Source organism: Apis florea, unplaced genomic scaffold (genome assembly GCF_048593485.1).
Source record: "Apis florea isolate Af1SG1 unplaced genomic scaffold, ASM4859348v1 contig_3587_pilon, whole genome shotgun sequence".
NCBI classification, from domain to species: Eukaryota; Metazoa; Arthropoda; class Insecta; order Hymenoptera; family Apidae; genus Apis; species Apis florea.
Genome location: NW_028256789.1, coordinates 2,305,001 through 2,324,476, shown reverse-complemented (window position 1 = coordinate 2,324,476; position 19,476 = coordinate 2,305,001). Strand labels below are relative to the sequence as shown.

General features: G+C 35.6%; 2 protein-coding genes and 1 long non-coding RNA gene across 23 annotated transcripts in view; 1 reads left to right on the top strand and 2 right to left on the bottom strand.

Moving 5' to 3' along the window:
* The first annotated feature begins 265 nt into the window (after positions 1–265).
* Positions 266–7,021, top strand: LOC105735110 (uncharacterized). 2 transcript variants are annotated; one of them, XM_012485027.3, is made up of 10 exons: positions 266–478; positions 656–874; positions 1,347–1,543; positions 2,071–2,193; positions 4,673–4,962; positions 5,052–5,259; positions 5,354–5,479; positions 5,581–5,804; positions 5,881–6,214; positions 6,722–7,021. In XM_012485027.3, the coding sequence occupies exons 2-10, from the start codon at positions 657–659 to the stop codon at positions 6,910–6,912; spliced, it is 1,911 nt and encodes a 636-aa protein (XP_012340481.2). In that variant the 5' UTR covers positions 266–478; position 656; the 3' UTR covers positions 6,913–7,021. The 2 variants fall into 2 exon arrangements, with proteins under 2 accessions (XP_012340481.2, XP_031771622.2); XM_031915762.2 differs by having other exon boundaries at positions 267–482.
* On the bottom strand, positions 2,982–5,489 carry LOC147656574 (uncharacterized). The gene is made up of 3 exons (XR_015294217.1): positions 5,295–5,489; positions 4,984–5,183; positions 2,982–4,899 (listed from the first exon to the last, which is right to left on the bottom strand). It is a non-coding gene; the product is annotated as an uncharacterized LOC147656574 (long non-coding RNA).
* Positions 7,022–7,399: 378 nt separating the features above from the next.
* Positions 7,400–19,476, bottom strand: part of FoxP (forkhead box transcription factor P) — a 201,724-nt gene continuing 189,647 nt past the window's right edge. For 11 of the 20 annotated variants that reach the window (XM_086914490.1, XM_086914475.1, XM_086914478.1 and 8 more), the window contains 4 exons: positions 17,267–17,442; positions 14,020–14,095; positions 13,768–13,880; positions 7,400–13,147 (listed from right to left, as the gene is read on the bottom strand). In XM_086914490.1, the coding sequence (XP_086770616.1) occupies positions 12,898–13,147; positions 13,768–13,880; positions 14,020–14,095; positions 17,267–17,442 (615 nt within the window). In that variant the 3' untranslated portion in view covers positions 7,400–12,897. Of the gene's footprint in view, positions 13,168–13,767; positions 13,881–14,019; positions 14,096–17,266; positions 17,443–19,476 lie in introns of all 20 variants that reach the window. The other 9 variants (XM_086914480.1, XM_086914483.1, XM_086914487.1 and 6 more) reach the window with 4 other exon arrangements.

Here is a 19,476-nt window from a genome sequence, read left to right as displayed (position 1 = left end):
TTCATTAATAAATAGCACAAAAAATATATATTTTATACATAAATTCGTTTTCTTATATGTTTTCTATTTGTTAGCTTATCTATTTTTAAATCTTAAATACACGCAAGGGATAATGTTGCATCTTAATTTCTATTTCAAAGCGGGTTATTAAAAAAATATAATACTTAAAAAGGATAAAACAATAGCAGTTTTGTATAATAATGACGCACGCGCAAACTGTTTGATAGAACAATAGATAAAGTTGCGTTATGGTAGCGAATCTACCAGTCGCTATGCGCTTACCTTTATACGTGAAGTGTTTTTTTCAATTGGTTATTACGCTGTGCCGTGCATTTTTACGTAGAGAAAATCGTTGGAAGAAAATTCTACTCGAATTGTTAAACGTATCTGAAAATAGATAGAGAGAAACTTGGAGTATAACTTTAATTTCTTTCACGGCAATGAGATGGACGGAAGGGACGTGATTGTTTTAAAACATGTAGGTGCGTTCTCCATTCGTTGAAAAATAGAAAAATTTTGACAGAAAGTGATTAAATAAACTGTAATAAGAGAATTATATCTATTATTAAAAATAAGTTGAAATTTAAATCGAAAGCTTTAAAATATTAAAAAAATATATGTACAAATTGTCGAGTTGTTAAAAATTTACTTACAGAATGGATGTAAGTTCACTGGTACCAGCGGGTTTTCAAGGAAACCAAGTGGATCTGTGCGAGATTCAGGCTGGTTATAATAAATTTTCGGAAAACTTGCGAAAATTCACTCCACAAGCCATACAGTGCGCGATCTTTTGCGGTGGTTCTAGGTGCAAATATGAAAACTCGAAAGCCTGGCCTCCTGTACACATGGCAATACAGAACATCTTTTCGCATTGGTAAGATTGCAATAAAAGTTTATGAAAAGCTACAAATTTTATTTTTTAATAATCTCTCACATCCTTCTCGAATAAAAAAAAGAAACGAATATAACAATGGGCGCGGTTTCGGATTTATTTTCTAATATTCAAATAAGATTTTGCAATTTTAATACGGTTCTATATTTATTCGTAAAAGAGATTGAATCGATTATTATCATGACGTGATAGACTTCCTACTGTGAACGAAATTAAACTCAATGTCACGTAACATGATATGTGGGTCGTAAAATAAATGGAAATGGTAATAATAAATTTGATAGTATTGATTTTCTTCAAAATTGTTTGTAACGTCAAAATTAATAATCTGGCTAAGCAAAATGATTAAGAATATTCGATAATTGATATTCTTTTTTTTTTTTTTTCCTTTATATATATATATGATGAATTTGGAAATAATTTGGAAAAGATGTAAGGATCGATAATTCTTCAGGGTGACAGACGAGGTTCTCGCGATGGCACGACCGAACACCGCACAAATAATAAAAAAAGACATAATTGCACAATTTCAAGGGTGGAGTATAAAAACTATAATAAACCTACAAACGCCGGGCGAGCATGCAAGCTGCGGTGGCCCTCTCGAAGAAAGTGGTTTTACTTACGATCCGAATGTCTTCATGAAACATGGCAGTAGGTATTAAAAATAGTACGATTTAAACGTATAAACGAGAAAGGAGAAAAATATTTCATCATATATATCGCAAAATATATATATATACATATATATTGGAGAATTATCACAATGTAATTATCCTAAAATAAATATTTTTATTAAATACTTTACTTACAATCTTACTCTACTTACAATTTGATTTTAATTATACGCAAAATGTTATAAAGAAATCTCGAATTAAAATTGATCAATCGAATATGAAATATGAAAGTACAGTACTTAATATCGCGAAATTAAGTTGCACGATGATATGAAAGCTAAGATTGTTCTTGTCTAGCGAGTACTAACTATGCTCGTGGGAATTGGTTTCGATTCTGGTGAACCAGATCGAAGAAGAACATGCAATGCAGCAAAACCGTGTAGCTATGCGGAATTTTGACACTCGAATATAATGATCGACATTTCTTTTCTTTCCGATTGGAAAAGAAAAAAGAAAAAAACAAGAGAGAATGAAAATTAATCGCGATCTAATAATTTGTTGCAGTTTATTATTACAATTTCGCGTTGAAAGATTATGGGGACGCGACCATGAGCAAACTTCTGGATATGGTCAAGGTCGTGGCCTTCGCAGTGCAAGAGGGAAGAGTGGCAATTCACTGTCACGCTGGTAAATCGATTCGTTTTGATAAATGCACCGAGTAAATTTTTATTTTCGCACAGTTATTTTTAATCAATAGTGATTCGCTATAATCTTTTAACTATAGTTTAAAAAAAACACGAATAAATAAAGGAAAAAAAGATAACAAGATCGAATAGATCAATTTCAAAGAAGATTTTATCAGAGCAATGAACAGACACGTACGGCTCCTCTTATCGCAATCGTCTAAGCGACCTTTTAATTCGAGAAAGTATTTATCAAAGTTTTAAACATATCTTCGCCTTTCACGCATCCTTCATCAGTGATTTTCAATCTTCGAGTGTATCGATCTAGAGACTATGTGTCTAGAAACGCGTCTACCCAACGTGGCGGTTGTTTGGTGTATTACGTGCAGGAGGAGCACGGTATATCTGAATTTTTGCATTCATTACAATATTCCAATATTCCTTGAACTTTTGTCCGACAACCACGAAATCTTGCATCGTTCGTGAATTGAATGAGAAACAAGCAATAATTTGCAAAATACTTGATATCGTATTAAAATGATATATATTAAAAAAAAGATGTAATTCCCAAAAGAATTTGTCGCAATTATTCACTTATCTTTAAGGATAATTTTTATCATCAAAGTTCCACTTTATTTATTTCACTATGGATACAACAGTCTCAACATTGTTATTTATGCAAATACGAAGGCAGATTATTCGGCTGTTATAAAAAAGGGTCGCATTTTTACGTGAGAGTTGCATGAGAAACTTTTCTCGTTAATAGAATAAAAAAAGAAAAGATTCCAACTATTTCTTGAAATAAACAGAAGATACCCAACAATATATTTAACACTCTTTTCCTCGTGATCCCATGACTAATTGGATGGAAGCGTGTTTCTCTACCATAAACGTTCGTCAGTTTCAATTCTTTAACAAAATTTACGGACACGAATAATAGATAGGCGGCGATAAGAAATTGGGGCGTAACATTGAGGCTTCTAACATTTACCAATCCTATTTCACTTATATATATATCTCAACTCTGAAAGTTTCTCTAAAAATATTCTTCGAGTATATACCAGGGACAAAATCGTATCGTCGAACAATTGTTTTAGAAGATTCGAAAATCTCGACGCAATTTAAACTCGATCGATTCGTTTATTCGATAATAAAGAGCCTGCAAGCAATGAATATTTAATGATCATAAAAGTTACATTTTCTTCATATTTTCCTCGCATCTGACAATCGATCTACGAATACTCGCGAGACCTGTTATTATGCGCACGAACTTATTTTGTTTCTGAATAATATGTATATTTCCTCTCCGTTCATAAATATTAAGACATTCGAAAAGTACGATCCAAACGATTATTGAAAAATAAAGAGAAATTATTAACGGCAACAGTTAAATATAGAAAATTAATCAAATAACTCTGAATAATTAATTTTTCGATTATAAATTTAAGATTAATTAGATAGAGGACTTAATCAGGTACAAGATCTACTTTCAATGTATAGAATTATTTTTAGAACGCGTGACACAGCGAATAATAACAGATAGAGAGATATAGTAATACATCAATATTAAGATTAAGATAAGGATCGAGAGATGGAAAAGAGGAAAAACATCATTTAAAATGAATAATTAATCGATTTCTATTGCATCACGTTAATTTATAATCTTCGATAATAAATTCTTTATTTCATTCCTTTGTAAAAATTCTAATATTTGTGAACGGGAGTGCACAACAACAAAGAAACACGCGTATAATCATCCAAATACAATTTTTCAATTGGAATGATTTTACTTTCCCGATTTCTTTTGTGCGTCAAACGTTTATCGCGATCGAATTCTTTGACCAACGAATTTCCCTGATAGCGTTATCAAGCGACAATTTAATTGAATAGCCAAAATTCCGCGCGTACCTCGCGTGTGCATGACTCATCAACTTAATTACGCATCGTGGATACGCAGATTGGCCAGAAATGGACGTTCACGAACGAAACGAAAACGGCTTATGGTTATTATCGAGTGATTATTCGTCGGATACGTCATAACTCTTGTTAACCCCGGAAACACAGTTGGCTACGATTACAAGTTCCGCTTCCGATTCACGGTTACAGCACGAGCAGAATAATTTATTTCCCGAATTAGGCACGATCGATAGACACCCGAGACATTATCTATCCTTTAACCAATTAAATATTTCAAACGTGTGCGAGATGTTGTTTTATAAGTATAAAGTAGTTCGAAGTAAATTTAAATTTTTGAATAAAACGTGTTAATTGTAACGCGTTAAAAAAGAAGAAAAAAGCCAATGTAGAACAAAAAAATGGATTATACTTAAAAATTGGATAATTGATCGTAGATTTGTTTCCACAAAATGTAAGAATTGATGGTTTAAATAAGATGGATCTGAGACAATCGTTACAACTACCGTGGAAATTTGTCGACCAAGCAATTAATCGTACAAAGTTTATAGGACACGTATCTTTTTCAGGGTTGGGCAGAACCGGGGTTCTGATCGCGTGCTACCTTATTTACAGTCTTCGTGTGCGAGCGAACGATGCGATACGATTCGTTCGCATGAAACGGCCATCCGCGATACAGACGCGTGGACAGATACTATGCATCCAAGATTTCGAGCACTTTGTGCTTCCACAGATGATTGTTTTCCCTTTGAACAGCACGATAGGGGATCGCAAGCCTTGCAGCCTGCAGTCGTGTCTGAAAAAACAGCACAACGTTCTGCACGGATACGAGCAACGTACATTCAAACATATTCCAAAGGTTTCTTTTTATTTTTCTTACAAGATTAAACGTGTTCGATCGAGGCGAGGTTCTCTGTTATTAAATTTAGGAAATTAATTATCTCTTAGATCGTGTTCGTGATTTGCGAACGGATTCTTCAATTGTGCGACTGTCAAGAAGATAATTCTCCCTGTGAGATCAAGTACACCATCTCCAGCACGCCTTTCACGCGAAAATTTATATCTCACATTTTGGAAAAGCTGAGGGACAGTAAGGGAAACATTAGACACTCTTACTCTTGGGCCGACTCTCTAGCTGATTCTTACGACTATTCCAGTAAGAAATCGAAAGAGAAGCAAAACTTTTAATACGATTAATTTGAATCGCGGAGGATTTGAAAATTTTCCATTTTCCATTCTTGATCGTCTAGGTTCTGTGAAAGCGTGTGCAAGCGGCAGCCAAGCATCTTCTAGAGCCACCTCGGACGATATTGGTAGATTAAGCGATGTGTTCTGCACCTCTCCTGACACTCCATCCTGCGATTCGGTGTTCCCAGGTAGTCCAACCTGAAATAAAATTATTTAATCAGTAAAAGATTCAAACAGACTGAGATTCAAAGTATCATAAAAAATATACATATATATTTTTTTTTAATAGTATTAGATGATAGTTGCATGGATGATGTTCTTGGCGATGGAATTCACGGTCAAGATCTCGTAGACAATGATTGTTACAAGGAAATTCAGTCTCACATGAATTTAAAAGCTGTTGCTCAAAATACAACTCTTGAAACTGTGACTACTGACGAAGCCATCAGAGTTCTGATCAGAGATAATGCCATTTTACCTGAAAAGACGAAGAAATGTATCCAAGATTATCAGGTAGAAGAAAAATTAATTTCTAAAAAGTTAATTATACAACGTACAAAAAAGATTGAATTATCACGTGGATTTTTAGATGGATCTAAATCATAGATCTACAGCTTGGCAGAGGCTCCAGATGGAAACTGACCTGGATGTTCTCTCAGGATTATTATTCGAATGGTTGGAGACATTAAAACATCCTCTATTGGACGTGGACAGTCTGAGTTACATTGTTGTCTGGAGTTCCAAGCCTGAGAGATGCTTAGAAAAATTGCCTAGTTGCAACAGATATTTGTTGGAATATATTCTACGATTTATTATCCGTTTAAGACCAATGACTGCAGAAAATCAAAGTTCCATCACGAAAAGGTTCATAGCCACGCTAACGCAACAAACGATCTGGATCAAGAATGCCTTTTATCCTTCCAGTAAATATTATAAAGAAACATTTTCAACATATATTTTGCATCAAACAAGTGAAAACGTATATATATATATCTATTTAACTTGTTTGTCTATATTATCTGTTTAACTTTGAGTTCTATACCATTTACGAACGAAGTTTGTATAGAAGTTTGACAATATAGCAGATATTTATATTTATACACGATTGATATGGTAAACTGAATAAGCAATCTCTATCGGTGATTGTTTCATATTTCATGAAGGCATGACTATTTCTGCGCACGTTTGACATAAGTATCCTTTCTTCACCAGTATACGACTGACACGACTGATCGGCAGAAATATTGATTGTGTCTGGCATGTCACACAATTCTATTTATATTATTAATAATTGCTGATGTACATGTGATGGAATAAAATACGAGAGACCTAGATATAATTTTATCTGACCCCTACTTTCGTTTCGCGTTCAAAAGATCATTTTCATCGTTGTTAATGTAATTAATTCTATTAATTTCGATGTGTTACAGATAGAAATTTCCAGAAGCTACGACGAGGAACAGCGGCTAAATTGAACGAATTTTTCATTAGACTGATGAATTTGATAGAGGAGGTGAACACACAAGAAATGGAGAAATCGTCGTGGTCTTCGAAATGGGATTTGGTTTCCACTCAATTGAAAGAAATGGAAACAGAAGTGGAACACGAAATATCTAATTAGATTGTTTAAGATGATCGTAGTATAGCGTCAATTCATAATATTTATTTTTACAATGTTCAATGATTAATTGTACAAATTATTCGAATAAAGGAAAATATTTTAGTAGTAACAAGTTTGTTTCTTTATTTGAAAAAAATACCTGGATAATATTTTAAAAATTATAAAAAGAAAAATCTAAAAATATAAATTTCTATTGATATTACAGAAATGAGCAAAAAAATATATTCGATATTTTATCTTACTATGGTATAATATCGGTTGGAGATAAAAAAAATTTCCTCTTTTCCGACGGATAGTAAAAAACAGAAGTAAACCAACAGATGATAACAAATTTAATAAAAAATAAAAATTTTATATAAAAATAAAATATAATTTATATCATAATAATAAGTTAAATATGATTGTAACATTAACTTCTAACATTTAATGAAACCAATTGAAAAGATCAGAATATTTGATCGAAAAAAATTTAATTAACGATTACTAATTGTTTGCAATTCTTTTATTTAAATATGACAAACAAGGAATTCGGAAACAAACAGTTTAGACAGCTTTGGATCCTCATGTTCACGAATTGCTGTTTTATTAAGTATGTATATTCTTTTCAAGACGATTCTATTAGATAAAGACTTAATTCTAAAGCTTAATTCGAGCTAGAAAATGCGATTTCTTAAGTGTTCTATTTACAGTATGATATAAGTCCTTCTGTGATCTAAACACATATAATCGTAGACACATTAATTTACGTGTATAAACCTTGACGTACCTAACAAGATCATATCTTTTTTTTTTTTTTTTTTTTAAGCATATACAAACGATGTCAGTCTTATACAAAGAAAGTACAGTGAAAATGATAACTCTCGTTACTTACAATTACAACTACTTATAAATCGATAAATTGCTATCTCGCTACCTTTTTTTTTTTTATAGAAAAAAAAAGGTCGATGAAACAGTTCAGAGATTGAATTTCTTTTAATAACACATTTAATTTCTCGGTAAAATCGGTACATTTTTACAAGGCAACTTATCATACAATACTTAATAAAATAATCCAGACAATAAGGATTCCTAAGAATTTTTCAATGACCTAAAGAGCTCGGATTTTCAGATTTAAGAACTTCCTCGTTTTCATACGGCACAGGATAATACTGAACAATTCGAAATCGTTCGAGGAGCAAGAAAAGTTCGAGACTCGAACGCGTTTCCTGTATACATGCATTGTTTTCACTTTTTCTATTTTTCACTCTTCTATTCAAAAATAGATTTTTTTTTTTCCCACGTTCCAATAATCCATGTAATTTGATACTTGTTCGCGAAAATTTTGAGTGAACACATGCAATGCAATGAAATAATTTTAAACAAGTTATTTCGATTCGCGAATTTATTCTAGATAAAAATAGAAATTTTCTATCTATGATGATGATTTACTGCGTTCAAATCTACAAGAAAGGAACACCACAACGAACGAAAATATCGATTCAGCACTGTTCACTCGATACCTCTAATTTGATATGATCGCGCTGGTTCGTCATTACTTCGTAATATAACGAACGCGTCGCAAAGTTTTATTCAACGACATAACAGAAAAGAAAAGAAAAGAAAAGAAAGAAAAGAAAAAGAAAGAAAGAAAGAAAGAAAGAAAGAAAGAAAGAAAGAAAGAAAGAAATCGCTTCACAAAGTATTATCTGAGCCGATAAAATGTGAAGATTCGATGAATCATTGAATTAATAACGCTAAATCCCGTCTTTCGTACGATTTTCGTACGAAAAATTCAAATATTCGTTAATTAATTTTTTTTTACAGACCTATACGAAATATACAACAAACATAACAGGGAACGTTTAAACATGTACAATATAGAATATTCGCAAGGTAACAGCAGCTACTGTACAAAAAAAAAAAAAAAAATAAATTCGAAACGAAAAAAAAACCACGATCTTCGTGCTACGTGAATCGATTTTGAAGAACCTCGTGTCCACTCGAAATCGATCGATCAAACCTTGTCTTTGTTCTTTACTTATTTTTTTTTTTTCCCCCCTTTTTCACCTTTATTTTTCTTCTCGTCATTCATCTTTTATTCGCGACACGAGCAATCGTGATACGATAAAACGAGAAAGTTTCTTCGTTCGAGCTGCCGGCTCGTGAGAATCGACGGTCGTCGCTTTTTCTTTATTTTCTTTTCGTTATTTTTCTTGGAAAAATTTGAGATTTCAAAAGTAAAAATTAAATGCAGCCGGGATACGCGCAACGTATGTATTGTATGTACGTGTTATGTATGTCTGTGTGAATGTATGTATGTGTGTGCATGTATGTATTTATATAATTATATTTATATTTATATATATATATATATTTATATATATATATATATATATATATATATATATATATATATAGACTTTTATATACCACACTATCGATAAACTCATTCATCCGCAAAATGACGCAATATTCGCAAATTCCTAATGCCTCGACAAAGTTCTTTTTTTTTTTCTTTTTCAACTATGTACAGAAGAATCTTTCTATATGTTATATCGAGTCCTTAAACCATTATACACAATACATGTAGACTTAGATTAGTAATAGTAGCATTACGTGAAAGCGAGCCCAAAACGGCACCGGCCATTCGCCATTTTTCACTTTATCATCCTTGAACACTTATCTTTACTTTCCACTGCTATTTTTCCCTGCTATTTATTTTCTTTCTATTTACTCCTATCCATTTTTTTTTTCTTTTATTTTTATAACATCCAATGCTCGATGACGCACGCGACAATTGTACACACTCGCACTACGCGTATTCCTCGTTTTGATCCCTTTCTCTCTCTAATCGAAAAAAATTTTGTTTCAATCACTCGCCAACAACGAGTTATGGATGTCGAAAGATGATGGATCGTGAACAAAAATGGAGAATCGATGTGGATAAAAGGGAAATCAATGTGGACGATAACTTAACCATCCTAAAAGCTAACCACTATTTCATTTCGCGGAATGGACAGAGACATGTCTAACACGCAGGAATGAACGAATTGTTTAAAAAAAAAAAAAAAGAAGAACATTAAAAAAAAAAAAAAACGATCGCGGCCACGTCGTTTTCCAGATAATCGAGCGACACGATCGAAAAGTTTGAAATAAATTGAACTGATTTTATTTAAGCGCTAATAATAAAAGATTGACACGATTGCTTCTCGTCATGCTAATATTACTAATTGGAGTCGAGCTAATATAATCGTGATCGGAATTAATTTATCTTTCTAACGAGAATAAAACGCAAAGGTGTCACAGACGACGTCGATCGACGTTTCTTACGGCCGGCGATTAAACGATTACTGTCGCCCGATAAATGCTTAAAGAACGATCGATCTCTTCGCGGTTCCACGTGTATATAATAAACGAATACACGAAAACGATGCACCACCCCACAGCGACGGAAGAGTCTGGTTCGTCGAGCAATTAATACCCTGACAATGTAACGGAGCTCACCGATCTCTAAATCTATCTACAACACGTTCCCGGGAACGAATATAATTTACAAAAATATTACAAACAAACGTGTATATATATATATATATATATACCCATATATACCGTGTATACATATTATATGGCTACGAGTTTCGAACGGAATAATATCACACACGATCGTCTCCCGGTCGCTGCAGCGCGATTAAAAACGGCACGCACGATTTTTTTACATACATTTAAATGGCGTCAACGACCATTGAAATAATAATAAATTACGATTCGATACCAAGCGACCAACCGAGCGATATATAGAACCTCTCCGATAATTCTCTATCGTACCGACCTGAGCACGCTTTCGTTTAACTCGTGTATCCATGTTTGTGTATCCGTGTACGTGTGTATGTGTATGAAAATGTGTGTTCGAATGCGTGTACGTAAAAAGGGGAGGGGAGGGGGGTCGAAGATCGACGAGTAACGGCCTCCCCTCTCGATTGTTTATCTTCTCGTTCCTTTTCGATTTTTGGACGCAGTCCCAATTTCCTAAAAATTCGGAACCGGAGCTTGATTACGCGGGAGAACTAGGGAGAAAAAGATCGAACAGGGGTGGGGGGCGGGGGGAGGGATGATTTCTCTTAAGGATCTGTTGGATGGAGAACGAAGAACAGGGCCATCGACATCTAATTTTCCTTATAATTTCCGAGATACGTATACGTAATTAATATATGTATATGTATATGCGTACAGAGTAATTTTAATTTTATTTATAAGTGCGTTCACGGCATCCGCTTTCTTCTTCTTCTTCTTCTTCTTCTTCTTCTTCTTTTTTTTTTTCTTTTTCTTTTAATCCCATCATTTTTCGTCACTCCTTCTCGACCGATTGTCCTCGATCTCGTTTTCGTTACAACACAAATTCGTTCGAAAATTTCACGACGCGAACGAATATTTTCGTTTTGGTAAAACTATGAATACATTGTAGCACCGGCGTGTACGTTTTATCTCGACGCACACGAATCTCGTCGACGTCTATGATCGTCGATCGTTTACGACACTACTTACATTTAATTTTCCCTAAACTATACAATGATTAGCAAGAGAGCAGCGAACGGGTACGCCGGGATCGGGATCCGTGTTTCGTACGCGGGCACACGTGTTCTCCTTAAGTTTAAATTTCACCTTCGATACAAGGAAATTAATTTTCCTTTCCTTTCTTTCTTTCTTTTTTTCTTTTTTTTTTTTTTTTTTTTTTTTTTTTTTTTTAATAGAGATTTTTGATACTCGCAAAATTGTTAATTTACCACGAACGATATATTAAAGACTAAAGCTTGTCAGTCGGTTCCCGCGCGTACCCAGAACACCGCCCACACCACAGCTTCTTTATTTACTCCTTAAGTTTAATTCCAACCTTCCCTACCTGTTCGTCCCTCTTATTATTATCATCTTCGAGACATTCTGCGTGCCCCCTCGAACGCGTCTTCCCTCTTTTTCTTCTTTTTTTAACAGGAAGTCATGCAAGAAATTTAGAAAAAGGTGAATAGTCTCTTTTGTAAAAAATGATATCGATCGTAATTTTTACCTTTCGTCTAAATAAAATATTCCTTTCCTTTTTTTTCTTTCTTTTTTTTTTTTTTTTTCTTTTTAAACATCTATCCAAATTGGTCCAAAAATGATAGACGCGATTAGCACACGCAGAAACGCAGCCGTACACGCGAGTGCTGACACGATATCGAAAGCGGAAAATGAGTCAGGAGCGGGAAAAAACACTTCTCTTTTCCCCTGTACATTCGTGAAAGGATCATCGGTTAACATTTATTCGCCGAAACGCTAACGAGCAATCGCGGATGCTATACGTTTTCACCTCGACGATTCACTCGTTGCAATGCAATGTACACGAAAGAGAGATAGAGAGAGAAGGATATATATATATATATTTTTACGTATATATATATATGTATATATTTATATAGAGATATTAACCGCGGTTCCGAAAACGAAACGGAATTGGAGAACATAAAATACATCGTTGTTCGTAATTGCTTGAGTAAGGATATGGATCGAAGGATCGCGCCGCCTATATCACGATATTCGCCGATATTTCTCGAGTTCGACGTTTCGTCGCGATCGACCACGCACATTGTACGTTTTCTTCTTTCGCCTTTACCTTTAAAAGCCGCCCCGATAAAACGTATCACGGCCTTGGATATGATAAATGGGGATTCTCTTACGAAGGAGGAGTGGAGGGCTGGGTGGTCCTGGCTGGGCCTGGCTTCATTCATCGTCTTCTTCTCCTATTCTTCTTCCATTCTTCTTTTCCTTCCTCCTCGTTCCTCTTTTCTTCTACACTTTCCTTTTTCTCTCCCCTCTCTTCATTCATTCTATACATTCGCGCGGTTTCCCTGATCTCGGCTCTCTATCGAGGAGGAAGAGAAGCTGATTTCTTATTCTTCTTCTTCTTTTTCTTCTTCCATCACGATCGTACTTCGACGCGACAGCTCGAATCTATTCGCTCCTCGAGGTGCGATACTACGCCTCGATCTGATCCTCCGGGGTCATTATGTCGGGCGCCATCGACAAGTCTTCGGCCATGTCCTCGTCCTGTCCAGAATCGTGCCCGTGACTCTCTGGATACTCCCTCTCGTCCACCTGATCGTCATCACCCTCTTGATCCGCGGGCGCGTCAACCAGCTCTCGCTTTATTAATCTGGTCAGTTTTCCACCCTCCGGGCTTTGCCCCTCCTGCTTTATGTGCACGGCTGGTTCATCCAACGGTGACCTGTCGATTTTGCGGAGGAACTGCTCGGTTTAATGTGTTCCAATCATCGTCCACGGGAGGCTCGCGTATTTTTAATTGTATTGGTAGAGAGAAAGAGAGAAAGAGAGAAAGAGAGAGAGAGAGAGAGAGAGAGAGAGAGAGAGAGAGAGAGAGAGAGAGAGAGAGAGAGACAAATTAGATGGAACATTTTGAACAGGATGGAAAGTTTAAGTTTTTTTTTTTTGTTTAATTGTTCGCGGCGAATGATTCATTCGGCCGTCTTCGTATTCGGATTACAATTACAAAATAAAAAATCACGTTTCAATCATTAACGCGTGATGCATCTTTTACGATATATCTTAATCCGAGATAATGATGTTTTAAATCAACTAAGGATAGGCGTAAAACAAGCAAACTGCAAAAGATGAGCACGTCTCAAGTTCTGTTATAAACCTGTCGCAATAAACATTTTGTTTAAGACTAACAAGTGTCTGGTGATTTATGATCGGGAGTAGCGTGTACTTAAAGATTTGCGTAGGTATATAACATTGCCAAGTATTTTGGGAAACATGTAACATGGATTAAATATATATATATATATATATATATATATATGGCACGCTACAGAGTGTTTTACTCACATTAAATCGTTATGGGCTAACACGTGCTCCTTGTCGGGACTCGTTGTCGTCGACGTGCACATCGAGTTGTTTAGAAATCCCATATTAGAGTCCCCGAGTGCCGCCTGGAAATACTCAAATTGCATTAGATGGTTAGTCACTTAATATTCCGTTCCTGTACCTAATCGTTCGAAACTACGAAAGATACACGTATTAAATTTAAAAGAAATTTAAAAGTATTATGAGTAATTGGTTTCTTTTTTAAACAGTTACCTGGAGATTGGCGTTTAATGCATCACCGTACATGGTCGGGCTATGCGTCAGGGTTGGACTTTTCGACGGGACACCCCTACATATCGAGAGAGAAAATTACTATTAATAATCGTCGAGATTTCGACTATCGACGAGTTTCCTGAAAAGAAACGTGTGTATATATAAGCTCTTTTCTTGACTTTTTTTTTTTTTTTTTTTTTTTTTTTTTAAATTTGTGTCAATGTATACATGGGTGGAGTAAATTTTTTTTTTTTCGAGTAGGGTTTCAGGTCACAAGGGTTGGGTGGCGGAGAGGGCGGGTAAAGATAGAGCTTGTGTGTACAATATGTGCACGTGTGATCGAGTTTCAATATGTAAAGGTATAATAGATAGAGAAAGAGAGATAGAAAGATAGATAGATAGATAGATAGATAGATAGATAGATAGAGAAAATGGAAAGTGAGAAAGAGAGAGAGACAGAGAAAGAGAGAAGTATATAATATGAAAAAATGTATACACGTATGTAAATATATTAAAAAAGTGATAAAAAAGAATGGAGAGAAAAAAAAAGAGTTCGAAAACTCTTACCTATTTACCAGTTTCGCTCCTCACCCTCCGTCCAACGATCGGCTTGGTTGAGATTGAGCGAGGTTAGGTTAAAAAATTTAGAGAAAAAAATGTAATAAAAAAAGCGCTCCCGTTTCGTCTTTGTTTCAGAATTTATTATATATTTTTTAATAATTTCCCTCATACGAAACGACGTCGTAACTTATAAACGGCTTTGAGGCTTACCTGTGCTTACCTCCCTTTTATAGTTTCCAAAATCCTCAAAATCCTTTAAGAACGTTTCAAGCATCGAAATGCCGACCGAGCGAATATATAATACTTTTTCCAAACGACAAACAGAGTCGAGTGAAAAAAGATAGAATTCTCTCTTGCAAACGGTAAAGTAATGCAAAGGAATGCATTCGAAATGGATTCGAAGGACAAATATTATCCCATAATTGAAACACGACGAACGTGTGACGATTGCAAGAGACGATTACTTGCATGCGAATAGAAAAAAATATAAGAATAAAAACAATGCCTAGAGCCGTTTATTAAGTGACTAAGAGCGCTTAGTAAAGAGAAGAAGAGAAAAAAGATGGAGGAAAGAGAGCGAAAGATAGAGAAAGTGATAGATAGATAGATAGAGAGAGAGAGAGAGAGAGAGAGAGAGAGAGAAGAAAAGGATAGAGAAAGAGTAGTAGTAGAGAGAAAAGTGAAAGGGTGTGAGAGAATAAGAGTATATAAAAAGAGAGAAATAGAGAAAATTTTAAAAAACGTTTAAAAAGATGATTATTAAAAAAGTAGAGAAAAATTACCGGAAGTTGCAAAGTTAGTACGTTAACGGTGAAGTACCTTGAGTTAGAAGAGAATGGTCGTAGCGATGAATGGAGAATTCCGTATCATCCGAGATATTTTATTTTGCAGTTTGTGACGCTTAATTTACACAATTTACACATGCGCGAGTAGCCCTGACACACATTATCAGTCACACCGAAAACCATTCTCACGTTGAAAAAGCGTACTAAAAGGCAGAAACAGAAATATATATAGAAAACGTTCAACGCTGTAACAGAGAGAAAGAGAAAGGGAGAAGGGGCAGTAAAAAATAAATTAAACACATACTTCAACAACGCCTTCTCTCGTTAAACGCTAACTAAAAGAAGAGAGGGGGAGAAAAAAAAAAAAAGAAAATAAAGAAAATTGCGCAAAAACTTCACCTTCCTTTTACGAAATATCGTCAACTTATTTGCTCTTTCTATTACTACGCTACGTAGCCTCTGCTTCTTTCAAAATAGCGAAACTGAAACTGAAAATGAAAAAGAAAGAAAAGAAAACGACACGACAAACGTTTCGTCCACGCATCTGATTGTTGCGATTGAACGAAACACAAGGGGGAAAAAAAATAAAAAAAAAATAAAAAAAGGAAAAAGGCGATGTCGCATTAAAAAAAAAAAAACCAGCTTGTACAGCAAAACAGAGAAGAAAAATCCGAAAATGAAGGGTAACGAAACGTTTGTCCACGCAAACACTTCCACATTCTCCCAAGACACTGCAAACGCCACTACATAAGCACCATACAATTATAAGCGCAGTGTTTTCTTTTTTTCAGTGGTAAGGATAGTCTTACGGGGAATTTTTTTTTTTCCAGTATTTTTTCTCACATTTTTTTTCTTTTTGTTCTTTTTTTTTTTTTTTTTTTTTTTTTTTTTTTAAATTCTTATGGGAACGAATATTAGGATCCTTGATTATCCATGCGAGCAACCACTAAACACATCAGAGATCCTGCAGCACGGACCAATCGTCCTGTGGCTGGGCTCCTGCAGGATCGTCCAGGATTTAAGCTCTCTCGGGTGTGCTAGAGCCTCGGGCTACGGTACTAGTGAGACGTATACGGGAATGTACTATATGAGGGGGCTGTTTTGGACGTCACAAGCAGAGGTGCGCAGATTTAACCGTTAACAAGCTGGAGCTGCAAATTTTAATTGGACGAAATTCCCTGTTCCCTTACGCTTACATTGGATTCTACCGACATTCCCTTCTCTTTTTCATCCAGGCTAAATTAACCAAGAAATTACGTTGTTATATAGAAGAAATATACATTCTTCTATGATATATCGCGCACCTCTGATGAAGATCAAGGAAGGTTGAACAGGTACTACTTATCCGGTTTATGAAGGAGACGGATTCTAAGAGGTATTCGAGGCAGGCATGATGCGGAATTCGTTTCCTGGAGGATTGGATAAACTGCTTAGAGCCACTCCCTGCTGCCTTGGAAGTCATTTCCTCATTAATCGTAACGCGAAATTCCATCGCGAAGAATTCTAAACGAAGCGATCCAGTACAATCGTACAACAAGTAGTACGACGGTCGTTTGACATCGAGCACGCAACGTAACTCGGCGAAATTTCACATTCGCGCTTTCTTCTTCGATTTTATCCAGTATTCCTACGAGTGACAAGTGTTTTTAACACGGTTAAAGTAGAGAATAATTATCGTTATTTTGGTACGATGAACGAAATGAAAGGAAATAGAAGGCGATTCGATTCGCGCGATCTGAACGACAAAGGCAGCAGGTTCGAGAGGGGCGTTTAGTGGTTCGTTTATTTAGGCAACGACCAAGCGAAAACGTCCCGGTCGCCGCGTTACAAGAGAATACCGCGGTAAGGTCAGAACGTCGCGCCAGCCAGCCAGCAGAATTCTAAAAAGTGGTAGTGCTTACTGTGCGGAGAGGTGGGGTGGAGTGGGTGATGGGGTTGGGTCATATTTCCTGGGGCGGCCGCGGGACAGATGCCGCCGCTTTACGAACTCGGCGTCGTCCACCATCCAGAATGACCCGAAGTCGTCCTCATAGCGCACAAAACACTTGTGCAATGATAGATTGGTGCGGATCGCGTTCTGTATACACAGACAAGACCACCAAGAAATAGAGAAAAAGAGAGTAAAAAAGATAAAGGTTTGTTTCTGCTTGTTGTTGTTGAAACTTATTTCGTTTGGTTTTTTTTTTTTTTTTTTTTTTTTTTTTTTTTTTTGGTTACGTTTCCTTCCCTTTTCTAGCTTCTACTTTTTTTTTTCGGACGTTCGTTTCGATTTTCCTTTCGTCTTTCTTTCTTTTCTTTTTTTTTTTCCTTTTTTTGTTTTTTTTTTTTTTTTCTAACTTTTTCTGCCGAGCTCTATGCTCTTCTCCTTTCTGCGCACGGTTTCTTAAAGCATCTAAACGTTGGCGCTTCGAGTGGCACGACCGTTTCTCGAGTGTAAAACGATCGCGACTCTCGATATCATGCACATTATTGCAACGTATCCCGTTCACCAGAAATCGTGAGACGAGACACCAAGCTGTCAACCAAGGCTTTGGTTATATTAGCCTCGTCGTCCTCTCCTACCCAGAAGAATTCGATGATCGAGCGAGCCCTCGACTCGATCGAATCCCGGTGTTCCAGAGAATATAAACAAAGACAGCACAGATTCGCAAAGAAGGGAGAGAGAAAGAGAGAGAAAGAGAGAGAGAGAGAAAAAAAAAGAAATAGACAAAACGTAAACGTGTAATATTGTAGTAAGACGAGGTCCTCTCACTACCTGACCAAGTGCAATTCTGCGATTCTCACTCTGCACTGGCGTATTCCGCATCCGGCTTCCGGGTATTCGAGACTAGACTCGGGCCAGAGAGACTTGGCCCTGCCAATTCTCGATCGGTTAGTCGCTGCAAAGCCCACATGCTTGTTAAAAAGCACACACCACGATTTTCTACAGTTTCCTTTCACACAAGAGCAAAAAAGAAGTCGGCCACATTCACACGATCATTCCCTCCTGCTCCATTCCACCACCTCCTCCTCCTCCTCCTCCTCCTTCATCTCCATCTTTTATCTCGTCGATTCTCATGATCTTCGAACGCTCATTCACGCACGTTCACGCACCATATTGATGGCTACCATCGCACACGAGAGACGGGCAAGTAAGAAAAATCACACGCACGCGGGACCAAACACAATACAAAGCTAATTTCCCGATATACAATCCTAGAAAAACGATTTCTCGTTTTTTTTTATCTTTATAAGAAAATTTCGTTTCAATTTTTTATGAATTATGGCAAAGTAATTTTTAAAAATATCGGAAATGAAGAGTGGATAAATCTTGATCCTTGTTTTCCGGTAGGTAAAATTTTATCGATTGTAACTCGGGAAGCTTGATGTTAGCATAGACAGACGTACGGACAAATGACGCAAGCGAGTTACAGATAATACAGATTATCATGGCGTACACAAATGTATGAGAGAGAGAAAAAAAAAAGAAATGATTTTATATATATACACACACGCACACAAATCTATACGTATGAATGCGCACGTATAAAGAAAGTACACAAAAGATCTAGATGCATACGGATATATACGTATTGAAAAAAAAAAAAAAAAAAAAAATAGGAATAGGGCACGATATCGAGAAAAATAACTCGTAACTAAATGCACAGAAGAGCGTGCGTGTATGTGCGTATACATACATATGAGGCTTGCGTACGAGCGCGTGACGCGCGCGTACACACTTGAAAGAAATCTTATTAAATATATATATATATATAAAAATAGCTATGGAAAATATATATGTATATGTAAAAAAAAAGCTATATATAAATATGTATACATATAAAAATAGAATATTAAACACTATTAAATATAGATATGTATATAAATGTATATATAAATATAAATATATAAATAATGTATATATATATATAAAAATGTAAAAGAGACGTATATTAATATATATATAAAAGTTAAAAAAGATAGTAAAAAATTTGGCAGTATAAACATGAAGGGCGGGGAGAATTGGGGTTAGCGGTACGAGTATGTAATTAGAGAGTAAAAGCGATTAAGTGAGAGTATGTATAAATATATCTATATAAATATCTATATAAATATATAAAAAAGACACAGA